Source organism: Tursiops truncatus, chromosome 7 (assembly GCF_011762595.2).
Source record: "Tursiops truncatus isolate mTurTru1 chromosome 7, mTurTru1.mat.Y, whole genome shotgun sequence".
Taxonomy (NCBI): Eukaryota; Metazoa; Chordata; class Mammalia; order Artiodactyla; family Delphinidae; genus Tursiops; species Tursiops truncatus.
Window position 1 is genome coordinate 55265237 of NC_047040.1, and position 16832 is coordinate 55282068.

The 16832-nt window shown below is 42.3% G+C and overlaps 1 protein-coding gene across 1 annotated transcript in view; it reads left to right on the top strand.

Annotated features, from left to right (window-relative positions):
- The window catches only part of PDE11A (phosphodiesterase 11A), a 435071-nt gene that overhangs the window by 352780 nt on the left and 65459 nt on the right, over positions 1-16832 (top strand). The window contains exons 14-15 of the mRNA XM_073806952.1: positions 6291-6400; positions 16656-16746. Coding sequence (XP_073663053.1) covers positions 6291-6400; positions 16656-16746 — 201 coding nt within the window. The remainder of the gene's footprint in view (positions 1-6290; positions 6401-16655; positions 16747-16832) is intronic.

The following is a 16832-nucleotide window of genomic DNA, read 5'->3' on the forward strand; positions in this document are numbered from 1 at the left end:
ATTCTCTCCCTCTTAGTCCGCCATCTGCCAGATCTCAGAATCAACAGGATTATCCAGGAAATTCCTCGTCATTCAGTACCTCTGATAGCCAAGTTCAAAAAGAAACGTGAAGGCAGAATTTCTGGCATCACTTTCTCAGATTCCCGCACCGTAGCTGCATACATGACAACGGGCGTGCAGACCATGATGCACCGTCTCCAGAAACAAAGCAGGAGCTAGCCACTTTCACCATCACTTTCTGCGACAAATTGCAACCGATGTTGGGAGAGTTTCTCACTAGAAAAGGGTGCTCCATGGCACTGTTCTGGTTGGCACAAGGCATGACCAGACTATATGCGCAACAAGGGCCAGATGCACCTTTCTTCCTTAGCTCTCCGTTCCAGCCTGCAGTGGAGTAAATGCTGAATCAACATTTGCTCAATGAATAAATGAATGAATGGACACTTTTCAGGATGTCACTGTTTTATTCCAAGGTAGGACATTTTGATGAAACACGGGCTTACTTCTAAAACAAAAAAGAATTTACCTACACACACATAATGTATATGTATTCTAATGAATAAACATTCTTTATGGAAATTTTGGGCACAAAGGAAAAAAATTTAAGTCATCTGTGATCCCACTACTGGTAATATTTTGATGCACATCCTCACTGGTTTAAATTTTATGTTGACTAAGTGATAGGAAACTACTGGGTAGTGAAACCCTTCAAATCAATCTTATTGTTTGGGTCCTTTGGCATTCCAGTGATTATATGCTCTAATGGCTGGGAATAAGGTTATCCCAGTATACATTTAACCCAGTGAAGGACTGTCACAGGAGACCTACTCAGAGGGTAGTCACAGGCTTTTCTGGAGAGGGTGACATGGGAACTAGCTCTATATGCCATGGCTATCTCTTTACTTAGGTATATGGTATTCACTGCTTTACCACATACCTATATATTTCTGATATGGACCGTGGGGGAATACAGGTGAGAGGATAGAATAAAGTAGTGGTCAATAAAACCCATAATTATTGGATCAGGAGCAGCAAATATATCATTTTATTTGAAAATAAAATAGAATTAAGCATAGGAGAAACACATTAAAATATACTTCCTACTGCCACTCTGTTCTCTGTTGAAAGTATATTGTCTTCAGTGGCAGTTGACTTTTTCTCCTCAGTGTGTGTAAAGTGTAGGTCAGAATGGATAGGACTAGAAAGAAGATGGATGAAGGTGGGGAGGGGCAAATGGACACTTAGTGGCAGGTGGATACTTTTCAGGCCTGACGATTCTCTGAAACCACTTACCAGGCAGCTTTAAGTCACAGTCAAGAGATAGGTGCTGCTTCAGTAACTCAGGCACCACAGTCAAGAGAGGTAAATATGTTTCGTGTGATGGTGTGTGTGCTGTACTTGAGGTATCCTTTATTCCAAGGATCCAGGGGTGGGCTCCATGTTCTTTGAACACCATAAAATCATAGAGTAATTTCAGAGGAGAAGGTCTGTGGCTTTTATTAAACTCTCAAAAGTATCGATGATACAAATAGTTTAAGAGCTAGATGCTGGGTTTCCAAGAAGGGACGGGGTAGTGGGGGCGGCAGGAGTGGCTACATAGAACCTTACAGCAAAACATAGTCCATCATATCATACAATGCGTGATAACCAATGGCGTAACAGTGATTCGGCATTCTGAACGTGAGTCTATTAGATGGCATTCGATTTTATCTTCCAATTAAATTTCTAGCTGAATTACCTTATTTTGACATTATCCCACCTCTATTCTTACTGTTCTAATTCATCAGCTAGTTCTAAACAGTAGCATTTTCACAGGCAACAATCTCTCTAAATTTCAGTGCATTGTCATTGTGTTTACAACACTGATTTCCAGAGTATCACGGATAATTATTTCATACTTGAGGGACTTTTAGAATTTACTTAGTAGTAGCAAGATCCAAACCCAACGAAACTGACTTACCTTTTCAAGGTGACAGAAATGACAGAGAAAGACATTTATATCCCCTCATCCTTTCAAAAATTATCCCAAAACAACAAGGAGAACAAGAAATGGACACAAATTCCATTTTTCATGGAGGGAGGATGGTTCGTAGATTAACAAAGAAAAGGAAGGTCCAACCCAAGTGCCTTCAGGGGCAGAGAGTGGAGGAAGGGGTACACCTGAGAAACAGTGTTCCCCCAGGAGCTGTCAAAGCACAAGAACCAGAGGCATCAGATACCATAAACATGGGGCGAGCAGGAGCGAGGGGGTAATGAAAACACTGAGTCCCCAAGTCTCCATCCCCTCTCCATGTAGTCAGAGAACTACTCTTCCCCCATCTATTCAGGAAGCCAGTGTATTTGCCAAAGAAACTGAACCCCAGACTTGGGGACACCAGTTAAAGAAAAGTTAGCGTGAGGTGCACTTTGAAAGTAAGAGAATGAAGTGAAAGTCTATATCCTCAAAGGTGAGAAGCTACATACTCTTTTCTCAGAATGCCAACACCCGTGCTCACGCCATTACCAAGCACGAGATTGGAAAGTCCAGAGGAAGTGAGTTTAGATACTGACACATGGGGACCTGCAGCAGGACCAGCTGGCCGTGTGCTCACCCTGCGATGAGGTTAGCCATCTACAGACACCATCCCCAAGTATGCGTGTGTGGCGAGCGTAGCAGTGCTTTACTCTTCCATGAGTAAGTAGACTACCAAGGATATCAGGCATTTGAGGAAACCACCAAATACAGAGACAAGGAGTTCAGAGGAAACAGACAATTCAGGGGACAGAAGAGAATTTCAAGGAATTATAATTAATATCTTCAAAAGAAGAGACCAGGGCTTCCCTGGTGGCGCAGTGGTTGAGAGTCCACCTGCCGATGCAGGGGACACGGGTTCGTGCCCTGGTCCGGGAAGATCCCACATGCCGCGGAGCGGCTGGGCCCGTGAGCCATGGCCACTGAGCCTGCGTGTCCGGAGCCTGTGCTCCGCAACGGGAGAGGCCACAACAGTGAGAGGCGTACCGCAAAAAAAAAGAAGAGACCATAGTGTATCCATGAGAGAAGAATAGCATGCTATTAGAAAAGGAGCAGCAGACAGGAAAATGCTTATAAATTTAAAATATTATTATTCCTGGAAAGTAAGGGGAGAAAAGTCAATATGGGCAATGGGAAAGAAGAGACAAGAAAATAAGGAAATTGTACCACAATGTTCATTGCAGCTGTATTTACAGTAGCCAGGACATGGAAGCAACCTAAGTGTCCACTGACAGATGAATGGATAAAGAAGATGTAGCACATATATACAATGGAATAATACTCAGCCATAAAAAGAAACGAAATTGAGTTATTTGTAGTGAGGTGGATGGACCTAGAGTCTGTCATACAGAGTGAAGTAAGTCTGAAAGAGAAAAACAAATACTGTATGCTAACACAGATATATGGAATCTAAAAAAAAAAAAAAAAAAAAAAATGGTTCTGAAGAACCTAGGGGCAGGACAGGAATAAAGACACAGATATACAGAATGGACTTGAGGACACAGGGAGGGGGAAAGGTAAGCTGGGACGAAGTGAGAGAGTGGTATGGACATATATACACTACCAAATGTAAAACAGATAGCTAGTGGGAAGCAGCCACATAGCACAGGGAGATCAGCTCGGTGCTTTGTGACCACCTAGAGGGGTGGGATAGGGAGGGTGGGAGGGAGGGAGACGCAAGAGGGAAGAGATATGGGAACATATATATATGTATAACTGATTCACTTTGTTATAAAGCAGAAACTAACACACCATTGTAAAGCAATTATACTCCAATAAAGATGTTTAAAAAAAAAAAAGAAAAAGCAAATAAGGAAATCAGTACAAGAAATCCAATGTCCAACCAATTGGAGCGCCATTCAAAATAGGACAGAAAAAATAGTGAAGTAGAAATTATTAAGGAAAAAAAAAAAGATTACAAGAACATTATACTGAAGACAATGAGCCTTCAGATTGAAAGCGTTTATCAAGCAGTGATGGGGAAAAAGTCCCAAACCAAAGCAGATTTTTGTGAAACTGGCAAACCCCAGGCATAGAGGATTCTAAAAGAGAGAAGATCAAGTACCATTCAAAGGATTAGGAATAAGAATGATTTATACTTCCCAAAAGCAACTTTGGAAGTTAGGAAACAATAGAGCAGTCCTTCGAAATTCTGACTGAAAATGTTGCAACCCAGAATTGTTAGGCAAGCCAACAATTGAGTAGAAGAATAGATTAAAGACATTTCAGTCATGCAAAGCCTCAAAAAAATCAACTTCCTAGGTGTAAAAGAAATATTAACACCCTTTCTCATGAAGCCACTGGCAGATGTGTTCCCGCAAACTGAGAGAGAAAAACAAGGAAAGAGAGAGATGTGGGATGCAGGAGATAAGAGACCAACCCCAGGAGGGAGAAGCTGACAGCAGACAGAGAATCCAGACCAAAGAACAGCAGCAGGCCAAAGCAGGGAGTCCCTGGGACAGGAAGGGATCTAATAAAAGGTGTGACTGGAGAGTTGTACAGGATGTGAGTCGACTTAGATGTTCAAAGAAATCTTAACTCCAGGAAATGAAAACATTTACATAACAAAGGAAACAATAATTGGATACCTAACTGGCTCCGCAGCGAATAATATTTAGAGTGACAATCAGGTAGGCACTGTCTGAGACCCAGGGCACATAAGTTTCTTTGTGCCTCAGTTACCTCATCTGAACTGGTGGATAATAAAATTCCTACATCACAGGTCTTTTATGAGAATTAAGTAAGTTAAACGGTTGTAATTCTCTTAGGACAGTGTTGGGCACACAGGAAGGATGAATAACCAAGTTATAATTATATATATATAATTATAATATGTGTCTATTATACAGAAATATGGAGGAAAATACCTACCAAATTAGATAAAAAAGAAAACTGAAGGTGGTTGCCTTTGGGAATCAGGATAGGGGAAGGATGAGGGACCATTGTTTTTGGTTCTAAGTCTCTTACTACAACTTGAATTTTTAAAAACTATTACAGGTAATGTCTTAAATAGAATAAAATTAACTTAAAGCCAACAGCCAGCTCCAAATTTTAAAATGAAGGGCACACACAGCTTTAATATGGGCTACTTTATCCTCCCCAGATAATTTATTAACATTCCCATTTGCTATGCAAATGAAATTATATATACTTCTAAGTGTATCAGTGGACCCAACTCAATCTTTTAAAATAAAATTGTCAACACAGAAACTTTATTATTCAGTTATTTCTGCAATAAAAACATAATTAACTAAAAAACAAAGTGTTCATTGCTCTAAGAGAAGTGTCTTAGGATACTAGCTAGTGATGTTAGATGTGGAGAAAAAACACGCAAAGGGAAGCAATTTGAACTCTACCTTTCCCCTCCTCCTGCCCTCTGGTAAAGATTTTAGTAAGTAATGAAATGGGAGACTTACAAAGTAAAAGGGGGAGACATAAAGGCCTTAGATCAAGAAAACACATAGACCTGCTTTTCCATACGTTCACTTTCTCTTCTAAACTAATGAAAGGACAGCAGGAACCAGAGAACCATTTTGGCTCCTGATTATATAATTACATCACACTGCTCCCCAAAGATATTACACCACCCCTATGCATTTCATGAGCAAGCTACCAGAGCGTAATAGAAAAAGTATTCCATGTAATGGATACCGCACCTGATCCTCATTCTAGGTTGCCTAATCCCCTGCCAAATTCTAGTTTTCAAGACACTCACTGCCTTGCTATCCGTATAAATTTAATCTGTCCTCCAAGCTAATATACATTAAGATTTTTACAAGATAACTGCTAAAATATCATCATGTAATAGTTTGAGTACTTCTAAGTTGCTTCTTTTAATATATATATGTTTTAAAGGGGGGTTTCTTTTGCCTGCTTTCATTTGAATGGCATCTGGTGGATATAGCGTTCAGTTCTAAATTCACAGCCCCTTCTCCCCCCTACCCCTAGACGCTCATTTTGAAATGTCGAATCACAAAACACATTTTGCTCTGGGCCTTTGCCAAACTGTCACTGTATCTGGACAGCACAGCCTCTTCTTCAAAGAGGGAACAAAATAGTCTGAACTCTGTCCTGGTGTGCCAGCCAGTGAAGCTAATTCATCACCTTGGGGACCCTGGGCTGTGCAACTGACCACCCAACTCACCCACAAGGGGTGGCAGTTAATCATTCCCTTGAATGACGTGGGTATGAAAACAGAGCTGATGGCTGCTCAGCAGACGAGCCTTATCCATCCTGCCTGCCCCGAGCAGTGACTCTTGCCGTTTTCCCATCTTCCCAGACCGCCGGGTTTCAAGAGATTCTGACCGAGGTGGAAATTTTAGCGGTGATTGTGGGATGCCTGTGTCATGACCTCGACCACAGGGGAACCAACAATGCCTTCCAAGCTAAGTAAGTGTTCTAATTGTTGTTATTTTAATGCATTTGCCTTTCTGTTCTGAGCCAAAGGTGACGAATGCTAAAGAGTAAAGCATTAATTTCTGGCATCCGAGGCCAAGGCCACGCAGGCTTGGGTGCGTGTGTCAACAGGGCTCATCCATCTTTATAATTCCTTATTCTTCTTTTAATTGCAAATTTGCCCTTCATGTCATGCTTGTTGATTTGGTCTGTCTCTGCTGACCTCAGTCAGATAACAAAGCTCAGATTTTAAAAGGTCTATTTTTTTTTTCTCCCAGAATGTCTGCCTTCATGGCATTATAAGTTTCTTGGATTTGCTACTCTTGCAAGCTGGTTTTGAGACTATTAAAATAAAAGTGGAAATTTTATGAAGCAAAAGATCTCTTCCTTCCTCAATAGGATTTCTTCCAGGTTCTTTTGATGTTGGGTATGTAGAAACCGCAGTGAAATAGAGTGACACAGAAGGCAGAGGGTCCCTGGTCCTGCCAGGCCTCATCCTACAGAACGGTGGGAAACAAACAAAGGAATTCCACCAATACAGGTGATGTGAGGCACGTAATGCTCATGGACAAAATAATCTGTCCTTAAGCAAGTAGGACTGGTCCAGATAGCCATTGCTTGGTGGCTCACAATGTGGCCAAGGCTACAGAACTTATGGGTGCTGGAGAAAAGACCAAAACCCAGGTCTCCTGGCTCTCATATTGAGGTTACAGTTTAATGTGCTTTTTACTACCTGTCTGCAAACAAATTGATATGAGACTTCAGGGGCTAGAGAAAAACGTTTGGGGATGGAGGGACTAAGGAAAGCTTCAAGAAAGAGGTAAGATCAGGTGTCAGATGACCAATTTCCAAGCCTGTGGAGCAGGTCTGCCTCTATAATCTGAAACCCCAGCAGCCCACTGTGTGTCAACAGGTACCTTTCAGCTCGTCACTTGTTTTGTTCCCCAAAACACCTACCTACTGAGGCCTTGGGGTCCTGGGCTCTTCTATTTGCTCCTGATCTCGCAGATGAATATTGATTTTGTGTCCCTCTATCTTCCTTGAATGCAGTAGCCCATCACTTCAAACTGCTCTTCTCCATGTCCTATAATTTCTTGACCCTCTTACCTTTCTGGGACAGTCACTCTGCAAAAACTCAGCCCTGGCTCAATCTAGCAATTTAATTTCTTGCTCTTCTGTCTAGACTTTTAAAGGCTTTGGGAGAAAGTGTCACAGTTGTGAGTTTAGGGCATACCCAATATATATTCTCCCAACTCGGCTAGGTGCTCAGTACTCCCCACCAATCTTTCTGGGTCCCTAGCCAGTTCCATCCCCCACTGTTGTCAGCGGTTATAGGTACCAAATGTTCTCTCTTCCTAAACCACCTCCCGTTCTACCCCCCTCCCCCGCGCCACTCAGCAGATCACCTTGCTTCCTCCTTCACTGAGAAAATTGAGGCCATCAATCGAGAACTCCCTCAATTTCCTCCCCTGCCACGAACAAACTTATCTGTCTGGCCCCATCCTTTCCTCCTTCCCTCCTATCTCAGTGAAAGGGCTGTCCTTCCTCATATGTGAGGCTAATCCTTCCACCTCGGCTTTGGATCCCTTCTCCCTCCCTCCTCCGGGACCTTGCTCCATCAATCTTCCTTTCTCTACCCCGTATCTTCCTTCCCCTGTCTACTGGCTGTCAGCATCCTAACAATATGAACAGTTGTCCCCCATCTTGAAAAACCCCACCTCCATCTCGCTTCCCCCTTGAGCTTCTGCTCTATTTCTCTTCTTTCCTTTCCAGCCAATCTTCTTGGAAAGTTGTCTGTTCCTTGTCTTCACTTCCCTCCCACATGGCTTCCAGTTCTGCCCACCAGGGGAGCGGCCCTCAGTAGTGCCACCAATGAACAACCCCTTGTCCCAAAGCTGTTGGACACTCTTACTGTCCTTCTTTCTTGACCCTTCTTGCTATGAGACACATTTTGCCACTAGAGCTCTTCCTCCTTCCTAGAGCTCTCTGTCTTCCTTTGTCTGGGAGAGGAACACCTTCCATCCACCTTTCTAGGCTTTCTTCTCAGTTTGCTTCAAGGCCTCTCTCCTCCTGCCCCAGGCTTCGCTGGACGTGTTCTCTCCTGTTCTTCTGCTCCACGTTTTATCCTTCTCGCTGGACCTCCACCCACCTGGTGCTCAGCCCCAAGCCCATACCTTTGGACCATAATTCTCTGCTTATCTCCACACACTTATTCCAGCTGCTTGAGGAGCACCTCCTATTTGAAGTCCCACAGTCACCCCAATCCCAGTCTCTCCCTTTTTCTCTTATTCTCTATCCCAGTGAATGGCACCACCAGAAATCCGCAAGTCACCCAGATTCCCTCCTTAGCGCCCCCCAAAGTCGACATCTCTGCGTTCTTAAAGTAACCACTGCTTCTTTTGCATCCCTCCTGGATTGCTACAACCAACAGCCTAACTCTTCTCCTCTAGTCTTTCCCCCTTGGCGCTCCAGAATGCTCTTTATAATTCACAGAGCTGATCAGATCACTCCCCTGCTTAAAAGACGTTCACTGGCCTCTTGTAACTTTCAGGATAATGTTCAGATTCCTTAGTTTAGCCCTTAAGGCCCTTTTCAATCAGGCTCCTGCCCATTCCTCTGGCCCAGCAGTCACTCCTTGTCATCCCACCCCTACCCAGGCATCCAGGTTCCAGACACAAGGGGCTACTTAAAGTGCTCTGTGGGGTCCGGCTAGTTCCCTTCTCTCTGCTCCCAGTCGGCAGTTCCCCTGAACAGAATGCCCTTCCTCTCCTTCTTTCCCCCAAACTCCTCTAAAAGCACCCCGCCCAGGGTTCTATCTCTGATGTACCTTCCCCTTGTCAATTTTCTGTGCCCACATCATGCCCTGGCTATACTTTTTCAAAAGTGTGCATCGGGCTTCCCTGGTGGCGCAGTGGTTGAGAGTCCACCTGCCGATGCAGGAGACGTGGGTTCGTGCCCCGGTCTGGGAAGGTCCCAAATGCTGCGGAGTGGCTGGGTCCGTGAGCCATGGCCGCTGAGCCTGCGCATCCGGAGCCTGTGCTCCGCAACAGGAGAGGCCACAACGGTGAGAGGCCCGCGCACCAAAAAAAAAAAAAAAAAAAAAGTGTGCATCTCACACCATGTTAGTTGCTGATTTACCAGTGTGCCTCCCCTCTTCTTGAGTCCTCGTGATGTGTACAAGTACCAGCAGCGTGATAAAACCACACGGAATGTTTGCTGAGTGAATGAATGAATGACAAATGCATGAATGGATGACGTTTTAACTATTTTAATATTGCCTTTCAACAAAGTTTCCTGATTTCTTCAACAAGTGCAACCTTTCATAAGATTATTATAAAACACAGTTTTTTTGTTTGTTTGTTTGCTTTTGTGGTACGCGGGCCTCTCACTGTTGTGGCCTCTCCCGTTGCGGAGCACAGGCTCTGGACGCGCAGGCTCAGCGGCCATGGCTCACGGGCCCAACTGCTCTGCAGAATGTGGGATCTTCCCGGACTGGGGCACGAACCCGTGTCCCCTGCATTGGCAGGCGGACTCTCAACCACTGCGCCACCAGGGAAGCCCTAAAACACAGTTTTTACACACATCGGTTTGATGTTGTACTAAAAACAATAGTGTCCCTGGGGCCTACTGAATGGTAAACTGTGCACACTTTCATTATAGGGTCTGAGGAATTTTTAGGTTTGAGCCCCTGTGCCTGCATTTCATTGCTATTATTATTTTAGGATACCTCTCTCTGAGGCCAATGGCATCACTGTCACTGTGTCTTCCTCGAGCAGCCTCCCTCCAGCCACCTACCATTCTGCCACTTATGCACAAAGAATTGTATCTATAAAACAAGAGTGAGCACCTTGTGGGTTCTTTTAAGAGTCAAGTGCACAATATATGTACCCAGATAACAGCCCCTGGCCTGGAGACAGCCTCTGTGTCACACTGAGAGAGCCAGCCCTCCTTGCTAGTTGACCTCTTAGCTGTTTGGACCAAGAGTACACATCTAATCCAAACCCAGCTAATCATATTTTATCTCCCAGGAATTTGGACTTGGATTACCATGATATTGACTCAGTTAGCTGTTGAGGTCTAAGCTGCACATAGACTTGGAAGCTGAGGCTGCCATTTGGGGAAAGCTGTGTTGACCACGTCCCAAGTGGATAAACAAGAAAGCAAATCTGCAGGGAGAGAAGAAGAAAGCCAACATTCAGAGAGAAGCAGAGATTATACTATCCTAGAGAAAGACAGAGAAAAAGCAGACCTGATCCCTGGTTTTCCATATCTTTAATCCTATTTCCAAGAGACCCAGCCATACTTGTGACAATGGGCCTTACTCAGAGCTCCTGGCATCATTTAGTCAACGGGTTTTTGTTTTGTTTTGTTTTATTTTTGTTTTTTAGTGAAGCTGGTTCTAATTCATTTCTGTTCTTTGCAATGAATGGTCCCTGAGACAATAAGAAGAACTACAGTTTATTTGTTGTTTACTATCTCAAGTGCTCATCAACATCCTTGTATGTACATACTTTTGTCTCCATTTTACAGAGGGAACTGGGCCTCAGGAAAGTAAGTAACTTGCCCAAATTCATACATCCAGCATGTGGCAGAGTGGTGTTTGGACCTGGGCTATCTGACTCCAAAAACCATTCTTTAACCACTTTATTCTACTCTCTTTCATGACTTTGTGATATTTATTTTAGCCCTTTGAGCTTCCAGTTTATTGGCTGACTTGCCATATATGTGAACTCTGGAAAACTAAGATATATTTTGACATCCAAAAACTCAAGATGTGGAGCCAAAAAATTCATAGAACACAACTAGACCTTGGTAGTCATATTCTTCAGTGCCTTAATTTTTAGAAATTGGAAACTGAGGTCCCTAAATTTCAAGTGACTTGTATTATAATGAACAGCTTTCACACATATGAGATAGATATTAAGTCTCTGATACCAGAATTCAAAATTTTTTTTGCATCCTCATACCACATGATCAAATCTACCTGTTCCAAGATGGTCTGACGTGTTTCCTCACAATGATCGATCTTGTACACAAGTTACCAGCTCATGGGATGTCCATCAGCCCTGTCTCTTAACTGACAGAGTCACTTTTGAACTTAGAACACCAAAGGCCACCACCATGCAACCTCAGTTAAAATTTTTTTCAATAAATGCTGAAAGAGACCTTTTTACATCATGATGAAGGAACTACCTTTTTATTGATTAGAATAAGATTTATTCAGCAAGTGTGCCATTGTTTAGGAAAATCCCTAGAAAGAAATCTATATCCTTATTTCCTTATTTACTCCCCATTAATTGAGTGCTCTCTAAGTGCGAAGCACTGTGCTAGGCATTGTGTGGGGAGTATAATAGTCCCTTTCCTTAAAGTACTCAGTCTAACTCCAACCTTTCAAGTGATTTGGAAATGGGATTTAAATGCACCAATTATTATGTGGCAAAGCATATGCTACCTTTTTTCCTATATAAGGCTATAAAGAAACAAGAGACATTTAGCAAGGGACAAATTACTATATAAAATGCAAAATGCCTCTACAATAAAAAGTTGTGATTTTAGTTATAGCACAGTATGATTTATTCTCTTAGCCTTTCTGATAAGTGAACCTTTGCATTTTCATGCTTTATTCTTAATTTTAAAGTATTGGAGTGCGTGCAGTGAATGATCGATAGGTAGCCAGGGCAGCGATCCCACAGTGCTTTGAAATTACTCTGTTAACACCGCTCTCCTGTTTTCTCCAGGGACAGCGTTTCCCACTCAGCGCCCTCCCTATTACAGCTGCCCCTGATGATTAAATATCAGTACCGAGCAGCTTTGTAGTATATTCTCCTAGGAGACTTCTTCTATTCATTTCTAGCATAATCTCTTGTACTCATTTCTTGGGAATGAAAACCCATCTTGTCGCTTTCAGCCAGGTCCCAGAAGTGAAATACGGGGGCGCATTAATCTGCCGTGACAGCGTAATCCCATTCCTCACCACCTCCCAACAATTCTCAATTTCCTAATTACCTTTCATAGTTTTCCTTCTGAAAGTTTCCTGTCTTTTCTGAAAGCCATGGCAGCACACTTCCATTGTCTCTTTTTCAACGAATATGCATATCTAGGGAAGTTATGAAGGTACATAGTTCATAGCTATACAAGTTCCTTTTACACGCTTATTTTTGGTGCCTGTGCAAAGTGCTGGATGCCTATGGGGACAGAATTTTCACGTTGACTTTTCTTTTTTTTTTGCGGTACGCGGGCCTTTCACTGTCGTGGCCTCTCCCGTTGCGGAGCACAGGCTCCGGACGCGCAGGCTCAGCGGCCATGGCTTACGGGCCCAGCTGCTCCGCGGCATGTGGGATCTTCCCAGACTGGGGCACGAACCCGTGTCCCCTGCATCGGCAGGCGGACTCTCAACCACTGCGCCACCAGGGAAGCCCTGACTTTTCTTTTTAATAAGTTTCTCCTCGGTGTGCTGCCTGTCCAAAAATTAAAAACTTCAGTATGTTGGGATGACCTAATCAATAATGAGCATCATGAAAGATCACAGGTATAAATCTTCCTGTGCTTAAAGGGATCTGGATTCTCTTCTGCTCTCCTTCTCTCGCCCTGTCTCCACATACCCTACATGTATCTGTAATATTTTCACAATTACAATGCGTGTGCCCCGGAGCTACTGATATGATGGATTTACTTACCACAGATAATTAAAGTGAGGTGTGGTGCTAAAGTCAATTTTTTTCCACATGTGATTGATTTGAGGGATTTTTTTCACATTTTACATGATAAATGACAGTATGCCTTTACATAAAGTACATTACATGAAAGACATGTCCTCTTTTTTAAAAATGGTTTTATGATCAAGTAAGATTGGTCAATACTGCATATTACGTCCCCTTCCTGCAGAATCACAGTGCATATTTTCACATATTGATGCCACGGAGAAATCCTATAATAAAGAAACAGTTTAACTTTTTAAACCCAGCATTTCCCGAACATATTTAACCATGGGACCATTTTTATTTCTGCCTGTAATGCCATTTAACATTCCAAAGAACTAGTATTCCGTAGAATACATTTTGATAAAGTTTATCCTAACAGATAGATTTTAATTTTTGCCACTTTTATCAAGTTTTCTGACCACGGACTTCACTCTTGCGGTCTTAGGAGGTTCATAGCATGTGCATGAGTAATGGCAGGTGTAGGCGCATTCTCAGTGAGCCTTGGACTGAGAGAGAAAGCACCAGGATGTCTTGCAGTCTTAGAAAATCTGACAGAGACCAAACCTAGTAATGTAAATAAAGGAACCATATGGAATTGGAAGCATTCTTGCTTAGATGATTTCATTCTAGACAAAAAAAGTAGAGTTAATATCATGCTCCATCCTGTGAATGCTAAGATGGCATCTTGCTTGCAGAAAGGTGACATCGTGAGTGCAAGTCTGGACAGAGAAAGTCTCCTGCGCAGTTACAGGGGACTGTGAGCTTCCTGAGGGTAAAAGCCATGTCTTCTTTATCTTTGTATCCCACATGCCCACAGTCCCACATTGCAGTAGTCATCAGTCCTTATTAGGTGAATGAATGAATGAATGAATCAATCAATCACAGTCTCTTCATAGCATTAGTCTGGTTCTGTTGCAAAATCTACATATTTGTGATTAAATCAGTATTGTGTGAGGGTGGGGGCAATGTAAGATGGAATTACTAAAAGGAACAAAGAGAATGTGAGGATGAAGATGCTCAAACCGTGGGCCATCAGATGCATTTGCACAAACACACTGAGAACCCTCTGATGAAATGCAGCAGTTCCAAATCCATGTGGATCTGGTGGAGAGGAGAGGGCAGCATAGGAGGCACCAGTGTTTTTGTTACAAGGTGTCCCCTGGTTAAAGGAGGAAACATCCTACTCATCCTGAAAAAAGAAAATATTTAGTGACTTGTTATCATGTAGCTGATTTAACTTTGTGAGGTCTGCTAAACCAACCTGATAAAGGAAGAGATGATATTTTGCATCTTGACCCTACTTTACATCAATGACTCTCTTATCAGGATTCACACCAGTAACTGGGGCACATCCGGCATGGCTAGTTAATAGAAACAAATCACAGGAATCTGAGCCTGTGGTTAGCAGTTATACTAGAATTCTGAATTAAATTTTGAAACCTTCTTTCATTGATGACAACCAGCTTGGCAAAAATGGAGAACTGAATATCAGAAATGTATAAGTTATAATTATCTTTCTCATTATGTAATGAGAAAAAGCTTCACAATTTGGCTTCCAGTCTAGAACTGGTACTTATTAGCTTTGTGACCTTGGAAAAGTAGCATAACTTCTCTGAGCCTTGGTTTCCTAACCTGTAAAATGAGAAAATAATACCTATTTCATGGTTGTTGTCAAGACTAGATGAAGTAATATATTAAAGTGTTAATATGTTGCCTAGTTCATGACAGGTACTTCTCATGAGAGCTATTATCATTAATAACATTATTTTAAAATGTTAACACACTTATTATGGTCAACCTTCAGTTTGAACTATAATCTCTAGACATACCACCACAACTTTATTAGCCAAGCAACTAATATTTTTTATGCACCTACTCCATGCCAGGCATTTGGATTTGACATGCATATAAAACATGCTAGAATTTCAAAAGCCAAGACAAATACAGCTAAGACACAATACAGTGTGCATTTTGAAAAATGTATTTTCATAAAAATGAACTCTATGTTAGAAAAATAGTGACTAATGTTAAATATTAATCACTTAATGCTAAGATTAGCCTAACAAATTTTCACGTATTAAATGATATAGATTAAGGCAAGATTTAAAGAAGTAACACCACCTGATTAAACTCTAGTACCCTGCTTACTAACCCTATTCCTAATAACCCCTAACCCTGCTGTTTTATTCCAACATGTGGTCAGCTCTGAGTCTTTCCAGAGATCACAGGTCCCCCGCACCCCCAAACCGGCCAGGATCTTGGGCCTCCTCATGCTGGAGCTAGAGGGCACCTCTAGTGAAATCCCTCACGTGGCATTACATGCAGTCTTTGCTCCTCTCACTAAAAGGGCAGACTGTGATCGGGCAATGTCTGTCATTTCCAGGTTAAGGCCAAATTGCCCTTTCAATGTCCACACTCTCTGCAATTAGCAAGAAGGAACACAAGGACCTTCATGGGTCCTCGGCTGCCATCCCACGACTGTCCTTTAAACCATAGGATTCTCAGAATGTCTCTCAACTCTTAAGATGCTCTAAATGCTACTTCAGGAGAATTGGAAATGAACACACTGGAACATTTTAAATGAGCACTTGCCAAACTGACATTGTTGAGGAATGGGTTGTTCTACATAAGCAAAATATACAGATAATTCAAAATTATCCTTTCAAGTATCAATTAACATTTTATTTATTTAAAATGGAAATATCTATGTGTTTTCATTGTTGATTAATAATTAGTATAGACTACAATCTACTACATGGCAGGCACTATGATAGGCACTTACAAGTATTTTATTGTATGCTCCTAAATAACAAGTGAGGTAAAGAGTATTATCATAATTTTAGAGACAAAGAAACTGATGCTTAAAGCAACCAAGTAATGACCCGAAACTATTACCGAGAGCTGAGTTCTGACTCCAAATCCAGGGAACTTTCTGGAGTTCAACATTGAGATATCACAGTGTGACTGTAGGTTGGAAAAGCTTGTCAACCTTACATGTAGAAGCTTGTCAACCTTACATGTAAAGCAGATTAAATGGGTTCTACATAATATTCACAAGGTCTTTTCCCATGGAGCCGCAAATACATTTGGTATATGACATTCGTTCTGGACACTCAGAAGCTTTATAAGGTTTAGCTCATGAAGCCTATCCTGATCCCCAAAGCCAGGAATTATGTCTCTTGTCCTCAGATCATCCAAAGCACTTTGACTGGACCTGGAACATTTTCTATGGTATTTATATTATGTGCTCTGTGCATTATTTTCCCGTAGGACCACATCTCATCTCCCTTACTAGTCTGTAAATTTCTTAGCAGCGTGGGCTGTGTCTTTTTCACGGTCGTATCATCCACAGCATCTAGCCTAACACAGAGAAGATTCCCAAAACGTTTACTTAATACATTCGTGAACTACACAGGTGGTTACCTGAGAATGTATCTGCTCATGGTCCTTTGCGGAAGCAGGAGAAACACGTTGATCCAAAGAGCCAGTGTCGGGGGATTGTTGACGGGTGAAGGACCTTGGTCACTCACACATCTGTCCTCTTTCAGGAGTGGCTCTGCCCTGGCCCAGCTCTATGGAACTTCCGCTACCTTAGAGCATCACCATTTCAACCACGCAGTGATGATCCTTCAAAGCGAGGTACAGACCTAACATTCTGCTTCTCCCCTTGAAAGAAAACCAATGAAATGATGTTTCCTACTTCTCTTTCTTTGCAATGCCACAGG